Source organism: Eptatretus burgeri, chromosome 6 (genome assembly GCF_056783735.1).
Source record: "Eptatretus burgeri isolate ZD-2024b chromosome 6, Ebu_testis_v1, whole genome shotgun sequence".
In the NCBI taxonomy this organism is placed as follows: domain Eukaryota; kingdom Metazoa; phylum Chordata; class Myxini; order Myxiniformes; family Myxinidae; genus Eptatretus; species Eptatretus burgeri.
In genome coordinates this window covers 79,503,847-79,518,760 of record NC_140966.1, presented here as the reverse complement: position 1 = coordinate 79,518,760, position 14,914 = coordinate 79,503,847, and the positions used below count along the sequence as shown (strand labels likewise).

Genomic DNA, 14,914 nt, shown 5'->3' with positions numbered 1-14,914 from the left:
GTGTTAAACTTCCAATAAGGGCTCCCCCTCTTAACTCGTGGCAGTTGAAACTGCATAACAACAACATGGTGATCAGAAAACCCAGATGGGAGAATAGAGGTGTTTAAGACTAGGTTAAGAAAATGTAGAATTTATCAAGTCGAGCTGAAGACACTCGATTGTTAGAACAGCGACACCAAGTAAATTGTTGTTGTGTCGGATGCTGCAGTCGCCAAATGTCAGTCAACTTGAATTTTGAAATGGAGCGAGCAAGAGCTCTCGTACTGGCTGCATGTGGCTCAGCACCATTCCTATCAAGAGGGGGGTTTAGTGTACAATTAAAATCACCTCCGAGACATAGAAAGTGGTCCGGGGGGGGGGGGATATTAGCAAGGAATGATTAAAGACAATCAAAAAAAGATCTTTCAGGATTTGTGCTGGGAGCATATAGATTGACAATGGTGAAAAGCTGCTGACGAATGGAAAATGTCAGGGAAGCTAAATGTCCTTTTACAATTTCTTGGAAGGAGACTAAAGTTAAAGGAAGAGTTTGCTGAAAGTAGATGGCTATCCCGGCAATCGGACTTGAAAGACTGCTATAGAACCAATGTCCTTTAAGAAATAATTCCCATTCAGCTGAGGAAGTCAGTGGAATGAGTTTCTTGTAATAATAAGATATCAACCTTGTTGCACTCGATTAGTTGCTTAACTTGCACTTTACGGAGAGAATTACGACCACCATTGATATTTAAGCTTGCAATGGATATTTTCATCGAAGGTATGAAGAGGGGAAAGGACAGAGGTCATCAGGTAGAACAGCATCAACCATGATTTTTGAGTTTGTTCCGAGCACGACTTAAAAATTTCCTCAAACGATGACGTTGAGGGTCAGTAAGATTGTATCGATCAGGTCTGGAAATCATTATTCGGGTCACTTGAATAAAGTCTTCTAGAACTGGAAAATTGTCTTTAATTTTGACATTCTTTTTTCGAAAACTTTTGTGCAAGAAGGTGTGAATAGTATCTGGGGAAATTGAAGAAGCGTCTTCCAGCTTTAGAGAAGAAGTATCGCTACCCGCATCACTTGAAACAGAGACAGAAGAAGATGTCCCGTCAGACTCGTATCCCCCCATACTATCTGCGACAATACCCTGCTGTCCTTCAGCAGTGACTTCATTAGATATCACAGGCACGGCTGCCTCCAAATTACAATCAATCTGTACATCCGGTGTGTTGATTTTGACTGGGGTAACTGTACATGGGAGGGAGGTTCCATCAATTTGACCGGGGACCTCAGATTTGTCAGGCACGGTGGGAGTACCAGTTTTGTCAGTTCGGGTAGGTGTTTTAGCATTATCATGGCATTCGTAACACTGCTCTACGTTATGGGGAGAGGCCCCCTTTTGTGAAGCGGTACATTCTAGGGGGTCAGGAATACAGTCTTTCGATATTAATGATTTGGCATCTACTCCATCATCATTAATATTATTATTGAGTAAAACATCCGATTTTTCCTCTTCTTCTAACAAGGCAAATTGGTTGGAAAGTGAGATTTCAGTGCCATTTATGCTCATGTTGGTTGGTCGTTTCCCGAAGGGTGATACGTTTCTGACAACAGACTTGCGTTTTTTAACTTTTGAAACAGTAACGAAACCCTCGTTTGTGGTGTCCATCTGTTCATTACAAGTGCTTGTGTCAACTCTTCAATTACTAAAGGCCTATCTTGTTTATTTGTTGAAAGGGAAGCTGCAACATTCGACTGAAGCTCAACGTTATTTACTGAGTTGGTGATATTAATATTAAGGCAAGGATCGTCACCAACAGAATCATTAACGTTGGGAAGAGGATCGTTATGAGCACAGTCAGTGACGTTGGAGGCAGACCTTACGAGCAGTGTCAGTAATGCTGGGGAGGGGATCGTTACCGACGGAGTCAGTAACATTGGGGGGAGGATAATCATTTCGGGTGAAGGTGATAGTATTAGTCTGAAAATCATTACTCGGAGCATTGAGGGGAGGTTGTTTCTGACTGAGTGGACAGAACTGTTTCATATGTCCAATCGCTCCACAACCAAAACACTTTAGGGTATCGGTAGAGACATATACTTGATAGTTATGACCATTTGAAGCGAACTTCATAATAATGTTAAGTGAAGCATATTCTTTTTTAAGTACCATAAATACTTGTCTGCGGAAGCTCATGACATGGCTTACCCGTTTGTCTTTAAAGCCGACGGAGCATTATTAATGGAGACACACAATCACCATAGCGCTGCAAGGCTGAAAGTATTAAGTCATTCTTTAGGAAAGGTGGGAGATTACTAATTACTACCCTTTGTGCACAAGAGTCAAGGGGGTATGCCATTACAAATGTCCCAGAGTCAAGGGCCAAGCCTTGTTCAACAATTGGAGCAACGAACGCTTCATCAGATACAAAAATGATCACACGCTTATTCATACGTGAAGCAGCACGTACCTTTTCAAAACCGATTATGTTCCCGATTGCCATGACAATCGCTTCCACCGTAACACCTTCCGGTGGAGAGCAAGCTATACCGTGTTTACGTGATAAATGCTCGAATGCAGCATATTGCTGTGAACGAGCAGCCGCCATGTTTAAGTACACGGGGCCCAACCTCCTCGCTACCTCGGGAAAAGGAAGTCAACAAGGCACTCCAACTTCCTCTGACTTTGGGAAAGAGGGAGTTAACAAAAACGAACTTGAAAGAAGAGAACAAAATAAATTAAAATAAAACAGGTTTAAAGCAGAGAGCAAAACCTCAAAGCAAAATCTATCCTTAACCTAAACGGGTAGGCCGTGCCCAAAGGGAGGGCCAGCTCTCACTCTTTCTCTCTCTCAACGATAACAGAGGAGAAAAACCACGAATAAAACACCACAGAACACAACAGGAAGGAAAAGGGGAAGAGGGAGGGGGGAGGGAAGGGACGAAAACGACCCTGAAAACTCACCACAACACAGAACAGCAGCCCACGACGGCCATGACACCACGCCCAGAAAACAAACGACCAATAGGGAGAGAGAGAGAGAGAGAGAGAGAGAGAGAGAGACAGACAGACAGACAGACAGACAGACAGACAGACAGACAGACAGACAGACAGACAGACAGACACATATATATTTTCCTCAGTGCTCGCGTTCCTGGTGACGACTCTCCCACTTCTTTTTCCGCGGTCGCGTTCCTCCTTTTACGCCCCGCCCCTTTTATACCCATGCCCCGCCCCTCCTCAACTCCCACCCTTCTTTCCAGAACATGCGGGAAACTTCCAGAAGGAAGCGTTTTCCCGCCAAATTAGGGACGCGTGCCGCCGCGGTAGTTGTCCTTGTCCCTTGCAGGGTGAAATCCACCACGGAGACGCCATTCGTTCGGGGGAGGGGGGGACGGGGGCGCCTGCTTTCCCTCAACGAAGGCCAGGCCTCTGACAACCTTGTGCCGAGGTAGAAAATGCGGTGGTGGTTGAGGCGGCGTGGTTGTTGTGGTTGGTGGTTGAGGCGATAGTGGTTGTTGGGCTTGGTGGTTGAGGCGATCGTGGTTGGTGTTGATCGTGGTTGTGGTGAAGTGGTTGGTCCAAAATAATGATAGCGAAAGAAAAACGGCTAACTCAAAGATCACAGCCCGGGTGACACGAATAAATCCCATTAAACAACGGTGGGGAAATCTCACTGAACACGGACTTATCGGCATAACTGAACTAAGGCCCTATATGGTGTTCTGCGAATTTCCACAGCCGTTACAATATTTTCAACTTGGCACTCCACTTGCATGGACTGTACTGTTGCAGTTTCATTTTGTTGACTCCCAAAAAGCACACCTTTGTTTAGGGAGATAACTTTTACCAATTTAAAAATAAAAATAATGAATTTCCAGGCCCAGCAAAATTTAAATTTTCTTTTGTGACATTTTTTTCTTTTCTGTTTTCTATTTTGAAATTGCTGCTGAGGCTTCATCATGAATTGTTGCTCTCCTCCTATTGGAAAAACCCCTTCTGTTCCTGGTTCATTGCAGGTCGCACATAATGCAGCTCAAACCGAGGGCATGAAAAAGCATGCATCATCCAAAGATGAGTCGGCAGCACCTCGTTGGCGATGCTATGTGAAAGCAGCAGGACCTGGGAGGATCTTCTTATTGTTTATGCCAGCTTCCTTTTCTGGTAAACCAAAATCTAAGCAAGGGAAGCAGGGAAACTGAGTGTGGATGCTTAGTTGTTTGTTTTTAAAAACTGCCATTGACTGAAGTACAGAATTACCATCTCTGATGGAAAAGCAACAAAAAAGGTCGCGGTAACCCTCAGCTCGTTCTCAATTTCGGCTTCAGTGACAATTGATAAACGAAGCACAAATAAGAATAATATAAAACTACGAAGTTCCTCTTTTGCTTCTGCTGATGCTTTCGTTTCAGACGTCCAGTGCCTCATGGGTCATACTTCCTCATTGACATCGGAATCCAACCAGGCTGAGAATAATTTTGAGGGAGATCTTGCTCAAAGTTGCTCTGCCACTTCCAGAAGCTATTCACCACCATCATCCCCTCCACTTGTCATGAAGCAGGACCAAGAGGGTGAGCATGGGCAGAATAGTGCCATGATGGAGGGTGAGGCTGAAACAAAGACTTTTTAATAAATACCTGCAGAACGCTATGGAGTCATTGAAATAATCTTTACGAATTAAAGGTGTAAAGAATGAGGGAAGAGGGGAGGTGTGGCAAACAAGATGGAGACAGCAGAGTGATTTCATTGATAAAATGTAGTACAATTTTTGTTTTTTTTAATTTCCTCGTCGTCAGCATTATGTTTTTGGCTTGTCCATCCATACGTAATAGGTTTTCGTTTCAGTGATAACTTATAAATGGCTGAAGGGATCAAAGTCAAACTTGGTACAAGTATGTATCATGATGTATACATAAACTGATTAGATTATGGGATCAAGGGGTCAAAGGTCAGAGGTCTCATTAAAGGTAATTATGTTACCATGCTAGCTTGTGAGGCAGTGATGGGATTTTGACCAAACTTGGTATAAGTATGTTTTATGATGCAAAAATGAACTGATTAGATTTTGGCATCAAGAGGTCAGAGTATGTATCATGATTTATTATCATTATTGTCAATTATTTATCAGGTATAAATGTGATACTTGAGAACAGCTGAAGGGATTTAAATCAAACTTGATACAAACTTGATACAATACAATAATGATGTAATGTGAGCAGAGAAATATCGGTCGAAATCGCGACGTCGAAGGGTGCGTTCTAGTTTTCCATTAATTTGTTGTCCTGATTTGGTAATGGTGGCCAATTTGTTGAAAAGAACTTTGATGATGAATGTGTTCCAGCTTGTTGAGACGGACCGACCTACTTTAACCCTTTGAACCCGAGCAGCCGTTTTACCAGCCGTTATTCAAACCTCCATATACCCGAGCGGCCGGATTTTTCTCCAGGGAGCCCAGGGTGGGGGAGCCGAAAATCCAAGGGTAAAAGCCCAGGGTTCAAAGGGTCAAGAGATTTCAAATTCCATGTATTTCTGAACATTCTCACTGCCAATTCAGTGGATGGTCCAATGATGAATAATTTTTGACATGGATGTTTTGCTGACAGCTTGCTGATGAAGTGATTCCACTTTATCTTTTCTTCACTGATGCTTCACTTTATCTTTTCACACTAAAGTTTGTCATGAATGTTAACTCGCATGGTTCCACTACCGGTAATGATAATAAACCTGGGTAAGTATGACCAAACCTTGAAACGACCCGAGACATAAAACTCTGCTAATTACCGTATTTTGTAGTGTATAAACCGCACTTTTTATCGGCAAAAAAAGGTAAAAGTTAGGGGTGCAGTTAATACACGGGTACATAAAAAAATCTGTCTTAAATACAATCAATGCTGAATTTCAATTATGTTATAAATGAACACTTGTGTAGCAGTTAGGACTGCTGTGAAGCTCAATTCCACCATTTATATTTTGAAAATCGGTTCATGTTAAGAGTGTGTGCAATGTTTTATTAATGGTGTGTGGAAATTAAATAAATAATATGGAATAGGCAAAGCCGAGAAGCGAACGTAGAATTCTTCTTACCTCCGCTTCTTAAATATATCAAATTAAACCGTCTTTTTGCTCTGAAAAAATAAATATTACCTTAACATTACCTTCACAACAACAACTACACCGCCTAGAACAGGATCTCATCTAAAAAAAAAAATATTACCTTAACATTACCTTCACAACAACAACTACACCGCCTGGAACAGGATCTCATCTCAAAATAAAAAAAATCCTCACCATTACCTTCACAACGACAACTACACCGCCTGGAACAGGATCTCTTCTAAAAAAATTAATATTACCTCTACATTACCTTCACAACAACAACTACACCGCCTGGAACAGGATCTCATCTCAAAAAAAAAAATCCTCAACATTACCTTCACAACGACAACGACACCGCCTCGAACAGGATCTCATCTAAAAAAATTAATATTACCTCAACATTATACCTCTACATTACCTTCACAACAACAACTACACTGCCTAGAACAGGATCTCATCTGAAGAAAAAAAAATTCCTCAACATTACCTTCACAATGACAACTACACCACCTAGAACAGGATCTCATCTAAAAAAATAATTATTACCTCAACATTACCTTCACAACAACTACACACCTAGAACAGGATCTCATCTCAAAATAAAAAAAATCCTCACCATTACCTTCACAACAACAACTACACCGCCTAGAACAGGATCTCTTCTAAAAAAATTAATATTACCTCTACATTACCTTCACAACAACAACTACACCGCCTGGAACAGGATCTCATCTCAATAAAAAAATCCTCAACATTACCTTCACAACGACAACGACACCGCCTCGAACAGGATCTCATCTAAAAAAATTAATATTACCTCAACATTATACCTCTACATTACCTTCACAACAACAACTACACTGCCTAGAAGAGGATCTCATCTGAAGAAAAAAAATTCCTCAACATTACCTTCACAATGACAACTACACCACCTAGAACAGGATCTCATCTAAAAAAATAATTATTACCTCAACATTACCTTCACAACAACTACACGCCTAGAACAGGATCTCATCTAAAAAAATAAATATTACCTCAACATTATACCTCTACATTACCTTCACAATGACAACTACACCGCCTAGAACAGGATCTCATCTCAAAAAAATAAATATTACCTCAACATTACCTTCACAACAACAACTACACCACCTAGAACAGGATCTCATCTGAAAAAATAATTATTACCTCAACATTACCTTCACAACGACAACTACACCGCCGAGAACAGGATCTAATCTAAAAAAATAAATACTAGAAGTGAATGTAGTATTCTTCTTACATTTGCTTCTGACTTTACCAACAACTTGTTCACAACTGTATATGCAATTTCCGGTTACTTCGGAATTAGCGATCAAATAATGTAAATCACGTGTTACGGTTGTGGAAATTCGCAATACACCATGAAGGGTCCTCAGGTGAGATGTATCGGTAAGTTCATGTGTAGTTAGCCCAAACCCGTTGTGTAGAGGGAATATATGTGATCCATTCGGGCTGCGATTCTTCAGTTAGTCATTTTTCTTTTGCTGTCGTTATTTTGGTGCAAGAACAACAACGAACATCGCCACAACCAACATCTCAACGATCATGCCATTCACTACACGACACCAACAATCACGCCATTCACACCACGACGCCACCTTCCACAACTACGCTACCACCATCTTCGCCACTCTCCATTCAACGAGCACCATGCGGTCACGATCTCCGCGGGACGGATGAAAGGAGCGGAGTGGCAGCAGCAACAAGGGTGCGAAGGGGCATCTCCCACCCAAAACTCCCGCTTAAATATCTCCCGCCAAGATCTCCCGCTTAAATATCTCCCGCCAAGATCTCCCGCCCAAAACGCCCGCCCAAAACGCCCGCGCAAATATCTCCCGCCCGAATCTTCCTTCCCTCGTCGTACGGCGCGTGGAGAAGAAAACCAACAACGCCTGTGGGGTTTTCCCGCCATTTTTCCCCGCGCTTGGTGAGAAAGGGGGAGGGGGTGGCGCGTCCTCTCCCAATTGGCGGATGCACGGTGTGACGCGGCCGGGGGAGAGGAACGCCCCCCTTTGAGGCATTTTCTGGAAGCGTCTCGAAGGAAGGAGCCAAGAATGGGGCGGGGTGAGGGGCGGAGCCCGACCCTACAAAAGGGTGGGCGTGGAGAGTCCCCGGTCATCGGTTCCCTTGTCCCTGTTCCCTTGTCCCTGAATGAGAATTGTCGAGCGTTGTTGGGGAGTCCTTGCTCTTGGTTTAGTTCGTTCGTTCGGAAAAGGTTGAGGTTCTGTCGTTCGTTCGGGTCTGGTCGTGGTCGGGTGAAAGTCGTCGAATTGGTGCAGGTCGTCGAATTGCCACGGGTCGTCGAACCTGGTCCCTGGTGATTGTTCCTGTTGGGCGGACGACACGTGCAGGCGCGAGGCACGAGCCCAGTGGATCACGCCGGAGGGACTCGGAGTTACGGTCGCCAAGGACTCGACACGCTCAGGAAAGTCGCGACTTCCATTTCTTTTGGGTTCTGTGTAAACGTGTGTGTGTGGCGCCAGTCTGGTGAAGTAGAACTGTTTTAAGTGTTGCCGTGTGAATTGCATTATTCGGTTATAGATCTGCGTGTGTCTCTTCACTTGCTTTTATTGTGTTTTCTTGCTTGACTGTAATATACGTGCCTTCCGTGCTGCCGTGTGACGCGGAATAAATGTGCTGGTCCAATTGTTCCCCGTTTCGCTGCGTCCTTTCCTTTGTTTGAATCTCCATCTTGCATCACGTAAGGGATTAATAGTGGGTTGAAAACACCCGGTAACTAATCTGAACCGTCAAGGTCGACGATAACTCCGCTCGGTTATCCCTGTAGCACGGAACGAGCCGCTTAAGCGGTTCGTGCCGGAGTCGACCTGTGGCGTGGTACAACTCCTCGGTACCCTATCCGCGCGGGTACTTAGGTAAATCGACCATTCGGCGATCGGACCCTATTTCGCGCGCGTAGAATGCGGACTGAGTTGAGGTTAAACCCCCACCCGTGACTAGCTCCCGGCGTTGTTCCGAGAGGGTCACGACTGAATTGCATGTTCGGTGGGCGACGTGGCCGCTATTGGCTACACACGGTCGTTCGCACGCCGGCGGGGTGCGAATTCGCAACACACGAGTAAAAATTTTTTTTGATGATGCGGGAGATATCTTTATTAAAATCAGTGGAGGAAATATACACCATGTCTGATATTATTTGGGTCTTTCATGTCTCCGACGATGCCTTTATCTCCCGGCATGCATCATTCCCCATGACAAAAACCGGAAACAAAAAAAAAAACTAGAAGCAAAAAAAAAAACGGAAGCAAAATGGTCATAGCCAACGACACGGATTCACAATTGCCAGGGTATTGTGTTGTTTTTGTTGTTTCCTATTCTCTCATGTGCACGCGTTAAGTAATATTCACAAGATAGAAATAAAACCCAATCGTGTTTATAGACCGCACAGCGTTTAAAAACAACTGGAAGCAAAAGGTCATAGCTAACGACACGGATTCCAAATAGCCAGGGGTATTGTGTTGTTGTTGTTGTTGTTGTTTCCTATTCTCTCATGTGCACGTGTTAAGTATGAAGCTCACTGCGTTCGTTAAAATACGGAGACACCGTGAGCTTAGGTGTATGGCGTCTATCGAGCGTCGCGGATCTGAAAACGCCATTAAACACAAAAGAATAAGAAGATGAAGAACACTTGGTCTTGTATCAAAAGAAGAATTATTCACAACAGCTGGATTCCAATAACGGAGCACCCACCTCAAATTAGCTTGCGTGGCGAACTTCCCTCGTATGTAGTGTTCAAGAGGAAGACGCTGCCCAAAGACAAGTTTCCAGCCGGTGTCATTGTTCGTGCGCAGCAGAAGGGGTGGATAGACGAGGGACTTGGTAGTGGTGACTATCTTTTTACATGAATCATTTTCTACATGAACATCTATTGCAGGCAGAATTGATCCACCAAGCTTGTTCCTTACATGTAGACTGACGCTATGCTAGGAAATGCAGGATACATGATGCAAGGGGTAATTTTGGTTTAAAACGAGGAACAACCAAGGAACTCCAAGTACATTTCTACATGAGTGCACGAAATGGATTATGAGGAAGAAGAATAAGAATCTCACGAGAGCGAGGAGCCACGTGGGACGGTGAAGCTTTAAGAAGTACCAGTACAGCTTGGTTCTTTTGGTTCTCTTTGTTCTTCCTGGTTACCTTCGCATTCTGCGAAAGGTTATGTATTGGTCGCTGTGTATTTATTTATTTATTTGTTTATTTGTGAATATGTGTGTGTTTGTTTGTTATTCGCATAACTCAGAAAGTATGAAACCAAATCGCTTGAAATTTGATGGGATGATGGGTTATTATCCAAGGAACATTTGATTAGATTTTGGGAGCGATCGGGTCAAAGGTCAAATTCGTATTTTTACCATAGCGCGGTCAATTTTGATCTAATTGGCATGCAACCGATGCCAAAATGTTCAGAATTCATTGCCCAATCTTGTGATGGGCGACATGACACAATTACGTCATTACCCTTGTTTTTAAAAGAAAATGTCCCAAATCCTGGCATTATAATCAGTACCAAAATATATGTTTGTGGGAGATGCCAATGATTATTTATTTGTTTGTTATTCGCATAACTTAAAAAGTATTAAACCGAATTGCATGAAATTTGGTGGGATGATTGGTTATTAGCCAAGGACCATTTGATTATATTTTGGGAGCAATCGGGTCAAAGGTCAAGGTCAATGTCATGAAAAGGTCAAAATCATCTTTTTACCATATCGCGGTCAATTTTTATCCAATTTGCATGAAACTAATGCCAAAATGTTCAGAATTTAATGCCCAATCTTGTGATATGCAACTTGACACAATGACGTAATTGCCCTTACTCGCGGTTGGGGGTCAAAGGTCAGGGGGGTCACGACCTTGCAGATGTGCGTATTTTTATCATAACGCAGTCAATTCTTATCCGATTCGTATGAAATCAGCACCAAAATGCTCCTTGTTCTGTTCCCCACACTCTTATGCCAAGAACAAAACAGTAGCGGCAGCGAATGTATATGCTCTCTACGAGTGCCCGTTCTAGTTGTCTTTGTTTTCCCTCGTTTCCATCAGCGGTTGCTAACTTGATTCCCGCGGATTTCTCACGTCGACAAGATGAACTTTCTTACTTCACAGGCCTTTGTATTCGATCCAGGTTTCGAGGAACATTAGCTGCATCTCGGTGGAATCACCACAAATGAACTTTCCTATTTCCCGGACTTGTTGATTTTCAACAGATGAAAATCAACATTTCAGGACGTGATTCCCACCGGGATTTTCGACCCGGATTCCGAGGAGCATTGGCCTCCTGCATCTTGGTTGAACTTTCAACATTACAGCTGTCACTACGTTGGCTGAGCATTATGTTGACTGGGAGACTGCTGACGTTCATCGGGAGGATGAGAAAGGTCGACCTTCCGATGATCTGCGGTTGGATCGTCAAGGTGTGGGAGGAAATACCGCCGGACATCATCAAGCGATCATTTCTGAAATGCTGCATCTCCAACAATATGTACGGCACAGAGGATAACATCATTTGGGAGGAGGAGGCTGAAAATGGCAGTGACAGCGACGTGGACTTGCTCTATCCTGATTCGGACAAGGAGCCGTCTTCGACGAGGGAATTGTTGATGTGGATTTCCTCGGGTTAAGGTGAAAAGCTTCGTCAAACCCAAACGGCCCTTTTCAGGGCCACAAATCCACAATAAATATCGGTGATACCGGTATGGGTCCCTATTCTTCCTTTTTCTCGGAACAAAAATCTTCTCCACTCTCTCTTAAACTTCTTGAAAATGACAATAAGACTGTTAGACCAAATTAAGCGGACATGGCGGTAAGCATGTTGATACCTCCGTCACTTTGTTACATACAAAGTTAATGTACAAACGTATTTAGATCTCGATCAGCAAATAACATGATCAATATATTCATTTATTTTGAGGGTGAAAAACAGGGGTGTGATTAATATACGGCCGCAGTTTATACATCGGAAAATATGGTAATTGTAATGCTGAAATCCTTCTGACCTGCTGTTCTGATTGTTGTCTTCAAAGGCTTGACCTCTGGGCCTCGGGTTGTTGTGAGCCGGACGGCCTCCCTTCAGGAATCTGAGTCGAATCGACTCGCTTTTCCAGTCTATCTTTACTCCTGTACTTTGGAGCGCATTCGACAGTCTTGTATATCACCCACAGCCATGCCACCTGCACAGCCTGACGTGATCTTCAGGTAAATTGAAGCTTTAAGGACAAGTTGGTAGGATAAAATGGTTGGACGAAGCGGAACACAACCTACACAAGGGATGATGTAGGAGTTGAGAGTGGGAATGGGTGTTGGAGTAGCATCAGTGCTCCATTGCTTATGGAGAAGCTAATTGTGCACATATACATCAGGAGGGACATAAATAATTATTATACGGGTTGGCTTGTCTGGTTGTTTCCACGGAGAATGTAGCTCATGATGCTGTGATTCCAGGTTGAATTCCCATTTCCTGTGTTAATTTATATTTATATACATTAGTGCTCTCATTTGAAATGTTTTCTTTTATTGACTGGAAATCCACCCACTTTCCATTATATTTTTGGCCCTCAGGGATGCAGAAGGATGCACATTTTCACTGGTACAAAACAACCAGGGAGCACAACTGTCACCTCATGTCTTTCAACATCCCAGGTGCAATACCTTCTCTCGCATGATCTCACATCAACTCTATACCTTATCTTTCTTTTCATCAACTCCACAAGCGCATGTGTGTGCACAAGCATGTCTGTGCACACACACACACACACACACACACACACACACACACACACACACACACACACACACACACACACACACTGGCATAAGCGCCTCATCTCCCTGCTCGAGTTTGTCGATGGTGATTACGGGCCCTTGATCTTAGCAGTGAAAGGAGGGAAAAGAGCGGAAGCACCCTGGAAGGGTGTCTGAGATTGTGAACAAGATGGAGAGGCTCGTTGGGAAGCAGAGGCATAGACTGTTCCGATGCATGAGCAGCTTCAAGGCCTGCAAGCTGTCGAGATGTTTCCTGGCTGGTCGTGTCTCCGGCAGACTGTATGAAGAAGTCCTAGACGTCGGTGATGAGAGCTTGGAGAGTGAGGAAAGTGGTGGGAGAGGAGAGACCCGATCAGAAGTGGAGACGTGGGTCACTATGAGGCAGACGCAGCTTTGCGACCTGCTGATCGGGACATTGCCACGCGAATGGTCACATCTCAAACAGACTGCCTTGAGCCCCGGATGATTTTTGTGCTGAGATGCTGGTGGATGTCACTGGTTTTATGGGCCAGGGATACAAGAGGGAGGTAAGCCCTGAGTGATTATGATGCTGCTCTCACCATGGTTAAGCTGTTGAATGGCCTGAGCAGCAAATCCCGAAGGGAGAAATCCTTAGCGGAGCACCAGGGGATGGTGGGAGCCTTTAGTCTGAAAAAAGACTCATCTTGTGTTGGGAAAGAAAGAAAAGAATATTTCAAACAAAAGGACAGAAACCTCTTACATGTGAATCCCTTTGTGCAGCCACACTGAGTAGCCAGAGTATGTGCTGTGGAAAATAAGTCTGCACCTCCTCTAGTGGGAAGGAAGATCATCTCACAGAGATACAGGGATCTACACCCAGGCCAGAAGCTGAAAAGGTACTCCCTGTCTCAGAAAAATAAAAAATATAGCTTCAGAAAAGAAGCTTAAATAAACAAAGCTGGAGTGCAGAGGAGAAGGAAATCATCCTTAACTGTGAAGTGTATTATATGCATGAATAGTGGGCGATACCTGGCGGGGGAACAAGATTTATGGACCAGTTGAAGAACATGAAATTGGTCATCAGAATGGAGGCAGTTCCATTTTATACATATGAAAGACTTGCATCAGTAATCCATAGATACCTGATGAGAAGAGAGGAAATTACAGTTAGGATCCACTGACATGGACCGTGTGACACTGACAGACGGAGGGGATGAAAATTGGAATGACAGATGATGATGAGCAGGAAGAGGAGGGAGAACGGCAGAATGGAGCAAGACGAGGATGATGAAGAGCAGCGTAGATTGGAAGAAGAGCTGGCCAAATAAGTTGAAGCGATAATATTGACACCACTCAGAGAAGGACCACAATGAATAGAAAACAACAAACAGATGAAAATGATAGTCAGGAGAGCCAACCAGTTCATTCAGTAAAATGATACGAAAGTCATCCCACTTTAAGGAAATCAATACTGTGTGCTATACAACAGCACGTCTCATCTATCTATAATTCCAGCAGCGTGCGTGCGTGCGTGCGTGCGTGCGTGCGTGCGTGCGTGCGTGCGTGTGACCGCTGTTTCTCGACAACTCCTGGTCCGATCTAATTGAAACTTGCCAGGTATATTGCTGGGGACCTGAGGATGTGCCTTTTCAAGGTTTGATATTAATCGGACAAGTGCTTCCCAAGTTATGGCCATTTATTTACCAAACCAATGACAGAACACGTTGCTGCGTAGGCGTGGCTGTTGGGGAAGAGATCCTCAGCTGCGTTCCCCATTACGGGTTACAACGTACGGACTTCCGGATAGTAATGACTTAGTGTATTCTAATAATTTCTCGATTTCTTATGCACATTTATAGATAAACACAATGCCCCAATGCAGTCGTCATTTACGAAAGCGAAGGAATGGCCTGTGTATTTGTTTGAAAGTTTTTGTTTTTTGGGGGGGTTTGCACGTACGGCCACGCACGTATGGGCATGTACGTACGGGCACGTACTAGTTCAAGAAAAAGTAACAGGAAAACAATGCTGAAAGAAGAATAGAC

General features: G+C 43.8%; 1 protein-coding gene across 1 annotated transcript in view; it reads left to right on the top strand.

Moving 5' to 3' along the window:
- The window catches only part of SZT2 (SZT2 subunit of KICSTOR complex), a 215,035-nt gene that overhangs the window by 108,087 nt on the left and 92,034 nt on the right, over positions 1 to 14,914 (top strand). Inside the window, 4 exon segments of the mRNA XM_085885818.1 lie at positions 4,004 to 4,148; positions 4,397 to 4,588; positions 12,170 to 12,341; positions 12,705 to 12,785. Coding sequence (XP_085741944.1) covers positions 4,004 to 4,148; positions 4,397 to 4,588; positions 12,170 to 12,341; positions 12,705 to 12,785 — 590 coding nt within the window.